The sequence below is a fragment of the Copadichromis virginalis genome, linkage group LG9 (assembly GCF_057382275.1).
Source record: "Copadichromis virginalis isolate Kocher_CV1m ecotype Utaka linkage group LG9, C_Virginalis_male_GT1.1, whole genome shotgun sequence".
Classification (NCBI taxonomy): Eukaryota; Metazoa; Chordata; class Actinopteri; order Cichliformes; family Cichlidae; genus Copadichromis; species Copadichromis virginalis.
The window spans coordinates 15,043,508-15,058,200 of NC_140626.1; the positions used below are offsets into that span (position 1 = coordinate 15,043,508).

Below are 14,693 nucleotides of genomic sequence, written 5' to 3' on the forward strand. Positions count from 1 at the left end.
GGGCCAGAATGTCTCACTGGCAAAGACCTCACGTTGCTCGTTGTACTGCATCAAAGTACTTTGGTTGTAGTTAAATTGCTTATTATTGTTCGTATTACATTAAATAACAGAAAATTTCCAGTTTTTGTCACAGTAAAAGAAAAACAAAAAAGAAAACAAATAAACAAATAGATATATAAATTCAGCACTTTTTTGCAAATTAACATTGTCCTGTAATTTGTTGTGTTGACAAGCATGTCGAGCTATGCTGGTGGGTTTGCGCTGCACTACAATTTGTAGTTAAACTTCTTTTCACTGAATGTTTTCTGCGATATGTAGGATATGTACCAATAGAGTTCCCAGTCTGGCCCACTTCAGATCAGTGGGTATGTGATGATTTTGGCACATGGATCTAAGCTTTTCCTGATGTAATTTGATGTAATGTGATTAGCAATTAACTAATTTTGACCTCACCAGGGCTCATTGTTAATGGTTTTTACGTTGTAGTCTAAATAATCTGGAAAAACATGAAATGTCCTTATGATAAATTAATGCATTACTGTCAAACTGATTTGAGTCCCCCAAAATTGTAAAATTCTTGACCTCCAGGGATGGTGTGTGCTTATGTGTTGTTCTTAATATTGTTGCTGGAAGTAGACATATAATCACAGCTTATAGCCTGTTGCCCGAGACCCTGCAGTGCAATCAGAAGCCTTTTGTAGCCTCTAAGAGCAAATGTCATCCTGTTGATCTGCAATCAGACTTTACTTTGTACTTAAAGGGCCTCTGCGTATGATGAGTGCTTGCTGCCATCACACTAGCGGAGTGAAATTAAATGCCCCCCAGTCTGTCTCATATATAATCAACAGGTGTGCAGCCAGGCCACAACACAGCACTAAATCTGCAAACACTCCTTTCAAGACACACTTCCTTTGGCTGTTTTTCTCATCTGGGGCCGAGCCGAGGTGGTTGAACGGCTAAAAGTTTTGCTACTTGTTATGCCAGTGATAATGCACTAGTAGTTTTTACAATATCTTTCATTGCCGAGAAGCAGACAATACAGCTTTTCCTATCACTGCCGACAACATGCCCACCTGCACGCTCTCCTGCAAAGCCCAGCTCAGCCCAGAATAGATTTCCTAATCAGCACCTCATTGTGGACTTTAGCCCTGTGTCTGGTAGTGATATATCACAGGCTCAGCTTTCCTCTGCTTATCCACCTTCTCCGGCTCCAGTGCCTCCTTTCCTTCAAAGCCTTTGAAAGTAGCAAGTTTGACACTCGGGCTATCAATTACCTGCTCCTTCTCAGCTTTGGCCCAAACCCCCAAACCTCCAACAACCCAGCGGCTCTGAATACAAAGTTCCTCAGCAGAGGTAGGGAGAACTGAGGAGAAGCAAACTAAGGACGGCGGCTGCAATACATCTTCTGCTTTGCCCCGGACTTGAGTGGCCCTTTGGGTTGTAGCTCAGCCTGTTAGAATCACTTTATCCATTCAGTGTGAAAAAATTAGAGATGAGGAGAAACACGGTATGGAAATTTTTCACGCCATATTTAAGTGGAAGTAATATTTTTCCTGCAGATCTCTCTGTCTGCATAAGCACATGGCTTTTAGGAATCTGACATTTTCCTCAGTATTCCCAAGTGGTGGTAGTGAAATTATTCCAGAAGACTAATTAAAGCAGGTTTGCGTCACTCCCAAAGGGTGATTTCTGAGGATGAGCAGTTAATACTGCAGTGCTTTAAAAGCTGATGAGGGATATTGAGGGAGTGGTAGTTCTGAAATCGGGGCTTTATACTTTTAGCTATTCAGGAATAGCAAAAAGCATTTTCTTGGTGTTTTGAAACCAGCTGTGATAAGTGAGTGATTCATCAATCACAAGTCATTAGCCAATCAGCATTCTCAGAAAGACCAAAACTTCCACAATTGAGTTAATATTTTACTCAGAATGACCCAAACCTGGTGGTTGAGTTCAGAAAAAAGAAAGACTTCAATAAGCACTGGCTTCACATCCATCTTTCATAGTGTCTGTGGTGTTAGCTGCACTGATAATACTTGTTTGTTGCTCGTAAATTGGTTAAAATTGGCTTCACAGTAAGAAAAAATAGCAGGCTTGAGCATTTTGTTTAAATTTAGATACATTATTACTTCTGTATTTGTTGAAACTAAAAGAAAACATGTGCTCCTGCAGACAATTTCTATACTGTGAGAGTAATACTCAGTGAAATGGCTCCTAAATCGACTCAGATTTGTGCAGGCACTTGACACTAAATTATTTTTTTGCTTTCTCTCTTTCCAGAGAAATCTTTTTTAGTGATATAATGGCATTTTTTTTTTTAAGTTTGAGCTTGCAGAAATGATGCTTCTCTCTGCCGATGATGACTAGAATTACAACTATTGATCAAATGTTCAATTCACTTTAGCAAGCGAGCAATCAAAGTGCTCCATTGTGAGCACCTCTCCTCTGCTCTTGTGAGAGCATGTCAGCGGTGCTGCAGATGTGCCGTCCACTTCTGAGAAACGGAGACCGACTGAAGCTTCGGTTCGAGTCAATTAACTCAATCACTGCTGTCTGGCTCTGGTTCAAAGTGGACAGAAGAGAGGCTGTCTCTCAGAAGAACTCAGTGCATCCAGGGATTAAATTTGGAATTTCTTTTTCTTTTTTCTTCTTCTTGTGTTTATTGAAGCTTGCCTTTGCCCACCCATGATCTTCTCTTTTTGTATTCATGTGCTCAGCTCTAGCCAAGCTGCCGATGACCTCCAGCAGTAGAGCTCCCCTATAGATCTTTTAGTTTGCTCTGTTTGAAGGAGTTGGAGTTAAATTCACTTTGCAGCACCTATCAGTTCAAAGGTTACTTAGAAACCATGCTTGGAGTCTTCTCTCACCCCCGTTCTCTGCGACCTGCTGGAGCAGGGGGGCTAGGACTAGGAGGAGGAGTTGGCCGTCTGACTGCGGTCTGGAGTGTGGAGCCTTCCTGCTGCTGCGGAGTCGGGGCGGTCTGCCTCCCCCCACCGCAGGGAAAAGGGAAACACCACCTGGGTCTGGGTGCAGTTCCCCCCTCCAGGGGCGGGGGCACCTAGACCCGGTTTGTAGAGTACGCTTGGGGAGTGTGATCGTGTGTACAACGTCTCTTTATGTCTGTCTCCACGTTGGTTGAGTGTGGAGTAAGTGCATATGAGAGCATGAGGGTGGGAATGGATGTTTGTATCTGTGTGTGCCTGTATGTCTGTGTCTATATGTCAGGTTGGGTGTCAGGCGCCACCTCTCTGGGGACATCTCAGGCCCTCCAAGGTTTGGAGGCCTATCTCCCCCTACCACCACTTCCCCTGCCAGTGGCGGACCCCCTCAGACATCGGTGCGTTGGTGGTTCTTTGTGTCTGGGGATGGGCGTCCAGGTGCACACCGGCTCACTCCTTGGCGGCCGCTTATCGGGGCCTGGAGCCTGGGGCTCGCTCGGGCCACTTCGGAGGTGGGGTGCCCCCGGCCTCTCGGCCTGGGGCTCGGTCACTCAGGCGCAGCTGGCTGCCGGCGGAGCTCACAGGCGCGTCACTGCAACTCCCCCTGGCTTCTGCTCCGCGGCTGCTGAGTGAGCCCTCATCTGGGACTGTCCTCAGCTCTTTCCGGGACAGTGGCGCAGCTGCCCCTCTGTTGGTCTTCCTTGGTCTCTTGTGTTCTGGGGGCCTCTGGATGTCTGGAGTTTTGATCTCCTCCACACCTGCTTCACGCCCTGGAGGACGGGGCTGTGGCCCCCCCACACCCTCTAGCAGATCATTACATGAAGGAACCTTTTAAAAAAAAAACAAGCGCGTCCATGCTCACAGGTGTACACACGGGTGATCACACCCACAAACTACACCCTTTTTGGCTCCTACCTCAAAGCACACTGTGTTCTGTTGATCTTATGTGCTGCACAATAATGTTTAATATTTAGTATTTACTGTCATATTCCCATATATCATTGTGATGTTGTTTATTCTATTACTCTTGTTCTCTTCTGCTTGCTTTCTTTTTTCTTTCTCAGCAGGTGATCCAGGTGATTGATATATGCATTTTTTTTTCTCTGCCCGTTCTGTTGGTTTTTGTCTTTTGCCCTTCTCCCCCGTCCCTCTTCTCAGCTGTTTCTCTTTCCCTCTTTCTTTCTCCCCTTCTTTCCCCCAGTCAAGTCTGTCCCATATTCAGCAAGTGAAAATAAAATAAACAATAAAAGGTGAATCAAATGGACCATTACGGCAAGGCTGGGATGGTCAGTTTGGTAAAGTAAATCCGTTGGGCATCTTTCTTTGCCTTTAGACAACAATTCTGATGGCAAAAGAGCCAAACGGGACAGGCCAACAAAAAAAAAAAAAAAAAAAAAAAAAAAAGAAACCATGCTCTCTGCAAGGCTAGAAACCCACACTCTTTGCATCTTATACCTCCACATGTAAAGTGCAACTTATAGTGAAGACTGACCTTTCCAATATAAAGTGGTTCCAGTCCAGTATACTCCTCCAGGACAAAGAACTGATTCCACACCCAGCTTCGCTTTGCCCGTTGCAGCAGTGCTGAGCTCCCTACATGTTCCTCCTCTGCCGGCGTACCCAGAAGGCTATGAGGCAGAAGGGTCAAAATGCCAAGAGCCACGGGGAGCAAGGTCCACGCAACTGCTGGAAGATGCACTCGGTCTCCCATCGTGAAACACGGAGTAGTATTTGAAAAGACTTTTCCCTTTTTCTTGACAAGTGGAGCTATTTCCTGGGTCTCGTCTTTGTGGCTGCTGGAAGAGAAAAAAGGAAGAGCACAGATGAGTCTCAGATTCTGGACACATTCATTTCTGTTAATATGTGTCATCCACAGGTCTCCAACAGTGCCACGGGATACAACAAGGACATTTCCACTGACTCCAGATTATTTCTCTACTACTGAGCTTTTGTAGATTTATGATGAGCTGTGTATCTGTGTGAGCCTTATAACGGCTGAATGAGAGGGTTCCTCTTGTACTGGCAATGTGGAGTTGAAAAGAAATGAGGAGAATGGGTACATGTTCTTCAGATTTTTTTTTGTTGCTTTTAGGTAAACCAAATAAACGTTGTGCTGTATTTTTTCTTTTTAAAAGTTATAAAATGAAAACAAAAAGACTGTTGATGTCACAGGTATGTGTAACTATAACATCTCTAGTGAGGATTGCCTTAGAATGAAGATGACCTTTTGTGGTTTTTATGGGTCATTTAAGTACATCAAATCAGTCCGTAGGTGTACAAAATTCAGGAACTGAACAGACTAATGTAACTTCCAAACCACTGTTTGTCATTTCTACTTGAATGTATTATATAAAGTAGGGAGCATCAGAAGCACTGGCAGGTGCATTTTTAAATTTTAATAGTAAGGCAACCAGTACCAAGCTAGGCCAACAGCCAACCAGCTTTAATAGTCATGACAACAAGATGAAGTCACTAAAACTGTAGTTCCTCTTATGGCCACTTGAGGCTGGCAGCAAAAATTAGTCAGCCTAATTTATCAGCTTCTTCCACAAAGCAACCTCCATAAACGTTTCATTTCAGTTAATGCACAGACCTCTTGGATGGTCTGCACGACACAGCAAGCCGCAATATTAGTCACATAAAATGGTCGAAAAGGCACCAACAGCACAAACACACCGTGGAGAGGTCCAGTACAATATTAGTGGATGGGCCCAAGCAGATGCCAGGATTCCTGTCAGTAACAGCAGCTACACTCATGCAGGTGGATGAGTGAGAAAAAGTTTCACCCTACTCATGCTATTCAGAAGTTTAGTTTACTTTGCAGTTGGGCAAACACTAGAACTGCAGTTTCTGTCGCTGGCTTCATTTTCCACTTCATTGTTATTGTAATTATAAGATAAGATAAGATAAGATAAGATAAGATAACCTTTATTAGTCCCACACGTGGGAAATTTGTTTTGTCATTTGTTATTGAACAAAGACTACTGCTTTCTATCGTTAACTTAATCTGTGCTTCAATTAATACTGATTAGCACTCTTAGCTACACAGCATCCAACTAAGGAAAAGGACTCAGGAACTGCACGGTTAATCCATTTATCTGTCCATCAATCGTACTTCTTTATTTTTGTTTCTTAGCAGCAATTAGCAGGTATCTGTGTTTGTGTGATACAGTAGCTGTAGCACTCCACCCTCTCTTACAAACAAGGTTATTTTTGGCTACAAAAACCCAAGATGGAGTCACCTAAAAAGCTAATTTGTTGCTAATGGTGGCTAATTCCATCTTTTATATGCAGGCATTTCATCTTTTATCTCATATTATATAGTCATACAAAAGCCTGCACATTTCATATTACATTGCCCAAACTTCCCCTAAAAATGTTAAAGCAATGTAAGGTTTTGGAGCCTGGAGGAGATAACAGAAATAATGAAGCACCAGCTCCAGCTTCTTTCCCTCCAGCTCGGGACACAAAACATCAGCAAGTGTAAGCACACTCTTTCTCTTCCTTCCTCCTCTTCCTGTCATGAGGAGAGGTGAGCTCCTTCACACCTCCTGTAAAAGACCCGGGGGTGTGATGTTCTGAGATTGTAGTGTTTCTGTTAACACCCCTGCTCAGCTCTACTCACACCGTGTTCAACAAGCTCCCTTCAGCGCTGCACACCGTTCATTACAAGTGTGCTGTGTACGTTTTTTTTTCTTCTTCCTTCCATATCGCAGGTTTTGAATGCCCCTATGGTGCTGCCTGGTTGCAGGATTTCATTCCTCTAAATACCATCTTCCTCCATGTTGCTCTTTTTGATACGAGCATCACAGGAATCCTTAAGATCAGCGAGGTCACGTCTGTGAATTTTTGCAGGAGATGCTTGTGAAAAGGTATTGATTAACTCAGATCAATACCTTTTCACATGCAGCGCATGGCACCTACGCTGCCTCTTCCCATCTGCATCCTGGTTTTATGTATTAGGAGGACGGCTGCATCTGCCCGCATCTTCCTGCATTAATGAGCTCAGGGGAAAATAGGCAGATTTAAGGTCTGAAAGTAGAAAAAGGGAGCGAGGAGGGGAGGGGATAAAAGGAAAAGAAAAGCAAGAAGAGAGGAGGCTGTTAGCAGAAAGTTTGCAGCAACGGAAGAAAGAGAGACTGTTTGACTCATTGGTTGACTCCATTATGTTTTGTAAGAGAGAGTGCATTGTGCTGCCGTGGAGTCCCTGAATCAGTTAATCATTGTTGAAGAGGCACAAAAGGCAGGGAAGGGTGGGAGGCGTGGCTGCATTGTCAGCGGGAGGCTGAGCTGTGTGTGTGTGTGTGTGTGTTAAGACAATCCCCGCGAGGGCCGCTTGGCAGGACGACTGACACTTGACCTCGCTGCTCCTCTCTTTTCTGCCTATTCAAGCCGACTGGTTGCCATTATGAAGTCAAATTAGCTCCCAGACCTTCCTCCCCTTTCGGCTCCTCCCCTCAAAGGTCGCAGCTTGCACCCGGGCATTTTGCTCCATTTTGTCGTGCCTAATGAGGTGACATGCTACGCAATTGTGCTGGCAAAACATTCTTCACATCTCTGTTCTGTTAATCTTATGGCATTTCACCTGTTTAAGCAAAACGGCAGCTGGTGTGAACAGCGGATAGAAGGGGATGGGAAGATGAAGGGTTGAGGGGATGAGGAGCTAGGCGGAGGGCGGCAGAGCAATCATATGAAAAAGCTTTGCAAGACTTAAGGCAAAGAGGTATTTTCCCACCGGGCTGAAGCATTCCTCCAAGTGAAAAAATCTGCCTTTGTATTCAAAAGAAAAATAACAAATCAAAATAGAAAAGAAGCTACAGAAACATCCAATTTGTCCAGTGTTTGTCTTAAAATGAAAGAAAGCATTGGAAGGAAGGGTTGGAGGAAGAAAATGAGTGACAGTGATTGTCAGAGGGAGCAGCTGGTGTGAGAAAATGATAGACCATATTGTCGTATCATCGTACTCAGAGTCCACCTGCTGCTCCATTAGCTGCGATCTGACAACAACAGACTATATCAAACTGTTCCTGCGTGAGGGAGTGAGGTGAGTGATTTCTTCCAATGGAGGAAAACAAACTGCTGCGGTATGACTGACGGACAGAATCTGTACCTCCACCTGTTCATACTGAGTCACTGCTGCTTGAATACACTCAGAAAGCACCTCCATCCAGGTGAACTAACTGGTGGAACTTGTGCTCATAGGAGTGGGTGTTAAACCCGACTGAGCCATCATAAAGTTAAGAAGTCCCGAAAGTTAGTTACGAGAGGCTTTTGGAGACACTTTTAGGGTCATTTTGGGTACTTGTGCAAAGGTTTCAGTGTCAGCAGGCAGAAAACACCTGAAATACAGTGCATGTAAATTTGTACCAGATAAATCTGAGAGGTAAGAAGAGATATGGAGGAACTGCACTAGCTGTAATTGAAAACTAGTCTAATCACAGACTTACTGTGAAGGAATGCTTCTGAGGCCTGACCATTGAACTGCTAGCTTCCATCAATGCTGTTTCAAACCGGTTTGAATCAACACACTTTTCAGAGGGACAGCTTAGGTTGAGCTGTTTGAAGGCAGAGTTAGAGAGGCAAGGCTGAGATGGTTTGGTTATGTCCAGAGAAGGGATAGTGGATTTATTACACAAAGGAAGTTAAAGATGGAGCTGCCATGGAGCAGGAAAAGAGGAAGACCCCAGAGAAAATTAACAGAAGCAGGTGAAGAGGACATAGCTTTATTTCCCAAGTTAAGTTCTTTCTAGTCAAAAGTCTTTTAGGATTCCACAAGAAATCTTTAATAGAAGAATTTATTTGATTCCTCAGAGTTTTACCTTACAGGCCGTGTCCATATGTATTTGGTATTTTGCTAAACCATATAGTCTTTTCCATGTTTTGTCTTTTCGTCCGCATGTAAGCCGCCTTTTAGGTCACTGAGAACTCTGTAAAGTTTCAGTAACGAAGCTGAAACTGAAGGTTGTCTCGCTGCCTCAAACGCGTGCGTCTTTAACTCCTTTCATGATGTCAGACTTCATAGGGTTATTATTTGCAGGTTTCTGATTGTTCAACATTTCTATACACCTGTTGCTTTGGCATCCTCTTGACATTCGTTTTTATTTTCCTGTGCACAGAGGTTTCTCAAAATGAATGAATAGGATTAAATAAGTTACATTTTTACTTCATGCTACTCTTTTAAGAGCATATAAACTGAATGGTACACTGCTGTTGGAGGTAACTCAGTGTCCTTTTTCTTTCTTTCTTTTTTTACCAGTTAACAATCAGTTAAACGATCTAGGTGGAAAAAACGTTGTCTAAAAACTACCTCTGCACTTCTGCATATAGACTAAAAGCTTCTTTTTTTCAGTGAACAGACTTTAAACAATACATATTTATTGTAAATGGCCACTCTTTGCCCATCTGCAGTACCTTCACAGTACTCCAGGGGGCCGTGGCCCACCCTCTGGAAATCACAGCAGTGAAAAGTTTACAGAACAAAAATCAAGCATCTGCATAGCTTTTCTGACACGGATACTGTGCATGACAAAATTTGCGCTAGAGGCTTGCAGATGCTGAGCCCATAGCAACCATACCAAATTGCATGCTTCATTACCTACAAGTAGTTTCAGGAATTACAGACTGCACATTACATGTGTTGTTTCGTGTTGTTTTGTATTAAATGTTCATCTATATTGATATATAGAATAATATAGTGTTCAGAGAGACACAACAAGCTGCAAAAGCTTATAAAAGGTAGTACTGAGCGTGACGGTCACAGTCAAATGTTTGCAAAAGTTTCTTCTGGCAAGTACACAACACACTGTGTTCACTTTGACTCAACCCTGTCAAAATAGAACATACTACACAACTAAGTACAACAAAGCTACTATTTAGTCACTAAGTTAGCACATAGTTGGTTATGCCTGTAGCAAAGCTCGGACAGCATGACATTCCAAGTTTGGAACCTCATTATTTTTGAGGGAAAGTTCCAAAAAGTTAACTTGTTTTTGGGATCTAAACTTTACATTATGTAAAAAACAAGCAATATTAAAAACATTTCGAAAGTCATCTTTTTCATTTTTCATATATTTATTTATTTTATAGGCCAGTTATTCGTCGATAATAAAAAAGATGTGGCTAATTTGATTTTAAATGCTATTAAATACTTTCCAGAAACGTTTCAATTCTTCAAACCCTTTACTTTGTGAGGTTACCAGGGGCCAGCTCAGTGTGTGGCACATTAGTATGGGTTCACCCTGTTCAAGTGTTATGTGGAGCATTATTAAGTGTTAATTTCACAGTGGCCATGTCTTTGCTCCACTCACCTCAGCTTTAAAAAGAGGCCTCCCAGACTGTGGAAAAAGGTTCTTAAAAACTGGGTGGACCCATGAAAAAGGGATCCACCCACCCCGGCAGGGCAAAACGTCACGGCCAATTTGTTAACCACAATTGATTTTGCATGGTGAAGAGCGATGGTCATGTGGAAGGTCTGAATATCGCCGACCCAGGCGAGGTTGCTGCCTTGATGCACTTTTTTGAGATGCAGAACCGGCATGAGAAAGTGTCTTTCACTAAGCCGAACACAATAAGCCGAGCGGCTGCTGTTACAAAATGCAGAAGGGCTTTCTGAATCTAATTTCACTTCCAGGGCCGAGCGTGACGGGCTGTATTCCCTATAGAAGTGTCGTTTTTTGTATATTTCTGAATGTTTATTTACTGATTTACGTGTAATTAAACGGAGACTCGGCTGCTGCGTGCGCTAACTTTTAATAAACAGGCCTTTACTTCAGCGTGGCCTCTGGTGTGGTTTGTATGTGTGTGGATAAAGCTGACCACTTCTTGTGGTTTCTATACCGTCACTGCCTGGAGCAAAGACCCAGTTTCCTGAGCTGGCTCACAGGGTGAGCCTTCAAAGGCAGCATCGAGCTAAGAGAGGGGGGGTGTGTGCAATCTGGCCGAACTCTCTCAAGATCACACAGTTGTTTGTGTGCTGGTATGAATATAAGTTCACAGCATGCCTGTGTGTGTGTGTGCCCATCAGGCTGCTACCCTGTATTCGCCTTCCTTCCTCCAACCTTGGACCCCCTCAGGACACAGATGCTGGCGTGGGCCCGGCTTTGAACCCGCTTCTTTAATTGTGGGATGCTCGGCCCGTGCAGCTGTGCACGCCGCCACCGCTGCGCCGCAACGAGCGTCTCCCTCCCTGCAGCTCATTTACTGTAAGGTGTTTTTAATTACTCCTCCCTCCCTCCACACTCTGCTTCTCTTTGTGTTCTGGCTGAGCTTCAGAAGCTTGGTAACAAAACTAATCCATTCACCCTTTCATCATTCTTCCCTCTTTTTGAACATCTGTGCTACTGTACCGCTCCAGCTTATTTTTAACTTTCCGTAAGGCTCTTTCATTCCATCTCTACTGTAGTTTTAGCCTCTATCTCCTCCTTCGATGCACATTCAGTTCATTCATCGCTCAGTAGAGGCCATAAAAGGAGCCTTGTCATTTATTGAGAAATTAAATCACACAAACTGGCATTCATCCCGGGCACTGGTGCATGGAAATGATGTCACAGTTCATAAGCGTCATCTGGAAAAGTTTGCAATCAGTGTCACAAATTAAACCGCGGCGTCTTGGAGACGGATCCTTTCAAATTAGCAGCTGGAGAAGCCCCCGCTCCTCGTTAGGCCCATTTCCTGTGCTGGAAATGTAATTTGAGAAACCTGAACGGTGTTGTGAATTTGGATTCCAGCGCTCGATGCTCATCTTTCAGAGAATCCTGCTTCTGATAATGGCAAGAAAAGCCGGTCAGCTCCTGCGAGGACGCACCTGCCAATCTAGTATCTTATTTGTGGGCCTTACAAGAGAGGCGATAGCTTAATGGGTTTGATAGTGGGGAGGGAAAAAAAGCCCGCATCTTGAGAAACTAGAACCTCGACTCAGGCTGTCGAATGAGGTCTGAATGCCAAACAGTGGTCCTTTAAAAGCAGATAGGCATTCCTCTCCTTCGGCATGACTTGTTTGAAGCAGCGACAGCACAGACGTGCTGAGAATTGGAGCTACGGAAAGTTTGTTGTGCCCCCTCCTCTGCTAAAAAAATACTCACCACGACCTACTTTTGACAGCCACATGCGTGTTTCTCTAAGCACTCCCTATTAATTAATGCATACCAAAAGAAATTCCAACTATTGATCGGAGGGTGCAGTTATCGCTGAGGAATCCCCAGTGGCACCTACACCATCCCTAACTGTACCCTGTTTACAGCTTGAAAGTGTTACTGGCACAGTTCAAAACGTGACCGGTGAAAGTCACACACACATACACGCACACACTAAAATCTATGCCTTACCTTTTTAACTTTATTCCTCCTTCTGCTCGTTTTTCTCCTCCTTTTATCTCTTTGTTCTTCTTTTCCCTGCGCGCTTGCTAAATTTGCCTTGTAAAAGTTGTGAGAGCTTTTGCCTGCAGTGAATCAGCTTCCCTAAAGTCACCCCGAGTCCACACTCCGTCTCTCACTGGCCTCTTTGTAAAGTTTCCCTTCTCTCCATCCGTATATATAAATAAATATAGATCTTCTGGTGCTGCCTGTGTACTCCGTCTCCACTGCTTTCTGCCTCTCATGCCTGTCTGCACACTCTCATCCCGGGTGTCGCTTATCTGGGAACCCAATCAGACTAAAGGACCAATTGTCCCTCTCTTTACAATCAGTGGGACGACCTCCCCCGGCTCCAGCGTAATCCAGCAATCTACAACCTTGGTCAGTGGGTAGAGAAGAGGTGGAGAAAGAGGACGGGAGCGGTGGGGGCTCTGAGAGCAGGACAGGGGTGAAATTACAGCGGGGGGGGGTGCAAAATCAAGCAAGCAAAGGATGAAGGAATGAGACGAGAGAGGCATGAGGTAGGTGGTAGATAGTATGCTGTGGAGGGGCGTGCAACCCATTTCATTTCGGGGTATTTGCAAGTGAATAAAGTGGCCAGTGTGGAACAACATGGGCTGAGTGTGGCAACTGCCAGGGGTGCAAGATCACCGACTAGAAGCAGAAAAAGGATGGAGGACAAAGAGGAAAATGCCGGCAAACCTGCCCTAATGCATTTTAATGAGCCGGTGTTGTACACCGCTGGATCTGTAGAGGGATTTATGGGCATGAAAGATGAAGCTTTACACTGCATTATATTCCGCTGCTCGCGCGGTCAGAATCAAAGCAATTAGTTTTCCAAATTGGCAAAAAGAGCCAGAAAAAAATCGGGCGCACACCAATACACACAATAAGCGCAGCTGAAGATTAGTCATGGTCACGGAGATCTGATCCCTGTTTAGCACCGACAGAGAGAAAATAGCAGCGTTTCATTTAAGCAATCATGGAATTAATGCAGAGGTTCTCGGAGTCGGGTCTCTTGCATATTTCTCCTCAGGAGGAGGACAGCGAAAGTGAAATCATATTGGAGATGTACTCAACCATGTTTAAACAGAAATGAGAATATATTGCACAGAAAGTGTTCTAGGCAGCTGCTTGGCTTCCTATTTTCCTCTTTCATTACACAGTTTGAACTGTTTACATATTGTATTTACAGACAAAGTAAAGTGATGGAGCAAAGTTTATCCACTGTTCCCTCTGGGACAACTTTGCTCTTTTTTTTTCCACTCGACAGCCCTTTGACTCTCCTTAATCTTCCTGACAGAGTAATTTGGTGTGTTGTACAGCTCTAAAAATACAGATGAAGGCTGTTGTCACCCACCGAGCCAGATGGTCAAAAGGTTGCACTTCTCCATCGGTTCAATATGTTTTTTCTCTCTCCCACTCTGTCCCTTTCAATATGTCTTCTTTCTCATTTGGCAGGTCATTCTTCTTCACCACCGACCCCTCTCCCCTCCTTTGCTGCCCTCCCTGTCGTCTTTGTCTCTTTGAAGACCTGACTGGTTAGCGCCCCGGCCAATCTGTTAGCGAATGCTTGACTGGACCCCCGGAAAAAAGGCAGGGGCTCCCTCTTTGTTGGAGAGGGTGGCATTCAGGCACACTGAACAACACCTTCCATCACTGTGGCAGAGCAGAGGATAATAATTGGCAGAACAAATTGAACCTATAGGACTTATGGAAGGGCCTCTGTCTGTGTTGGTGGACGTCTGGAGAACAGGTCCCTTTGGGCACCCGTCACAATGGCCCAGACCTGCTGTTTAAATAGATTGGATACAGCTATGTTCTGCATGTTGCCAGACTTTGGTTCTGTTGTGATATGCGGGATGTTATAAGGATACGCTGCTTTTCATGCATCGGATAAAGTACGCCTTCTCTAAACGTTTTTAAAAGCCGTGACGTGTTGTGTCACCTCAGTGCACCTTTTGCCACAACTTACAACAAACGGAGGCGTCCGTGAGGAAAGCGGATGTCATGGTTGTTAGACTTGCAGAGAAGTTAAAGGTTTTGGTACCACACCACTAATCGCTTTATTGATTGTTTTTCAGTCTTTCGCCAATCTTTAGAGAAGCAACTCAAAACAAAGCTGCATTATTGATTCCTCCTTTTGTTGCTTGCCTTTTGTTTGTCTTACACACAATGACATGAAACAGTCACACTAGCTTTGTTCTTGATTACAACATTTTACAATCAACTGACTGATGTTGCAATGAGTGACAACCCCCAAAATTATAAAATGCAGTTCATCAATTGGCCACCAGGAGCTGCTTTCAAAAGTGAGTCAACCCCTGACACCTATGCTAGCTAATATTCCACTGTAAAAAAAAATTTCTGGGCTGATTTTCTTATTCATCCAGTTTAAATTCGATCA

At 44.1% G+C, this 14,693-nt stretch overlaps 1 protein-coding gene across 1 annotated transcript in view; it reads right to left on the minus strand.

Moving 5' to 3' along the window:
• The window catches only part of LOC146701636 (cadherin-20-like), a 102,020-nt gene that overhangs the window by 26,593 nt on the left and 60,734 nt on the right, over positions 1 to 14,693 (minus strand). The window contains exon 3 of the mRNA XM_085467938.1: positions 4,429 to 4,732. Within this exon, the coding sequence (XP_085324064.1) occupies positions 4,429 to 4,647 (219 nt within the window). The 5' untranslated portion in view covers positions 4,648 to 4,732. The remainder of the gene's footprint in view (positions 1 to 4,428; positions 4,733 to 14,693) is intronic.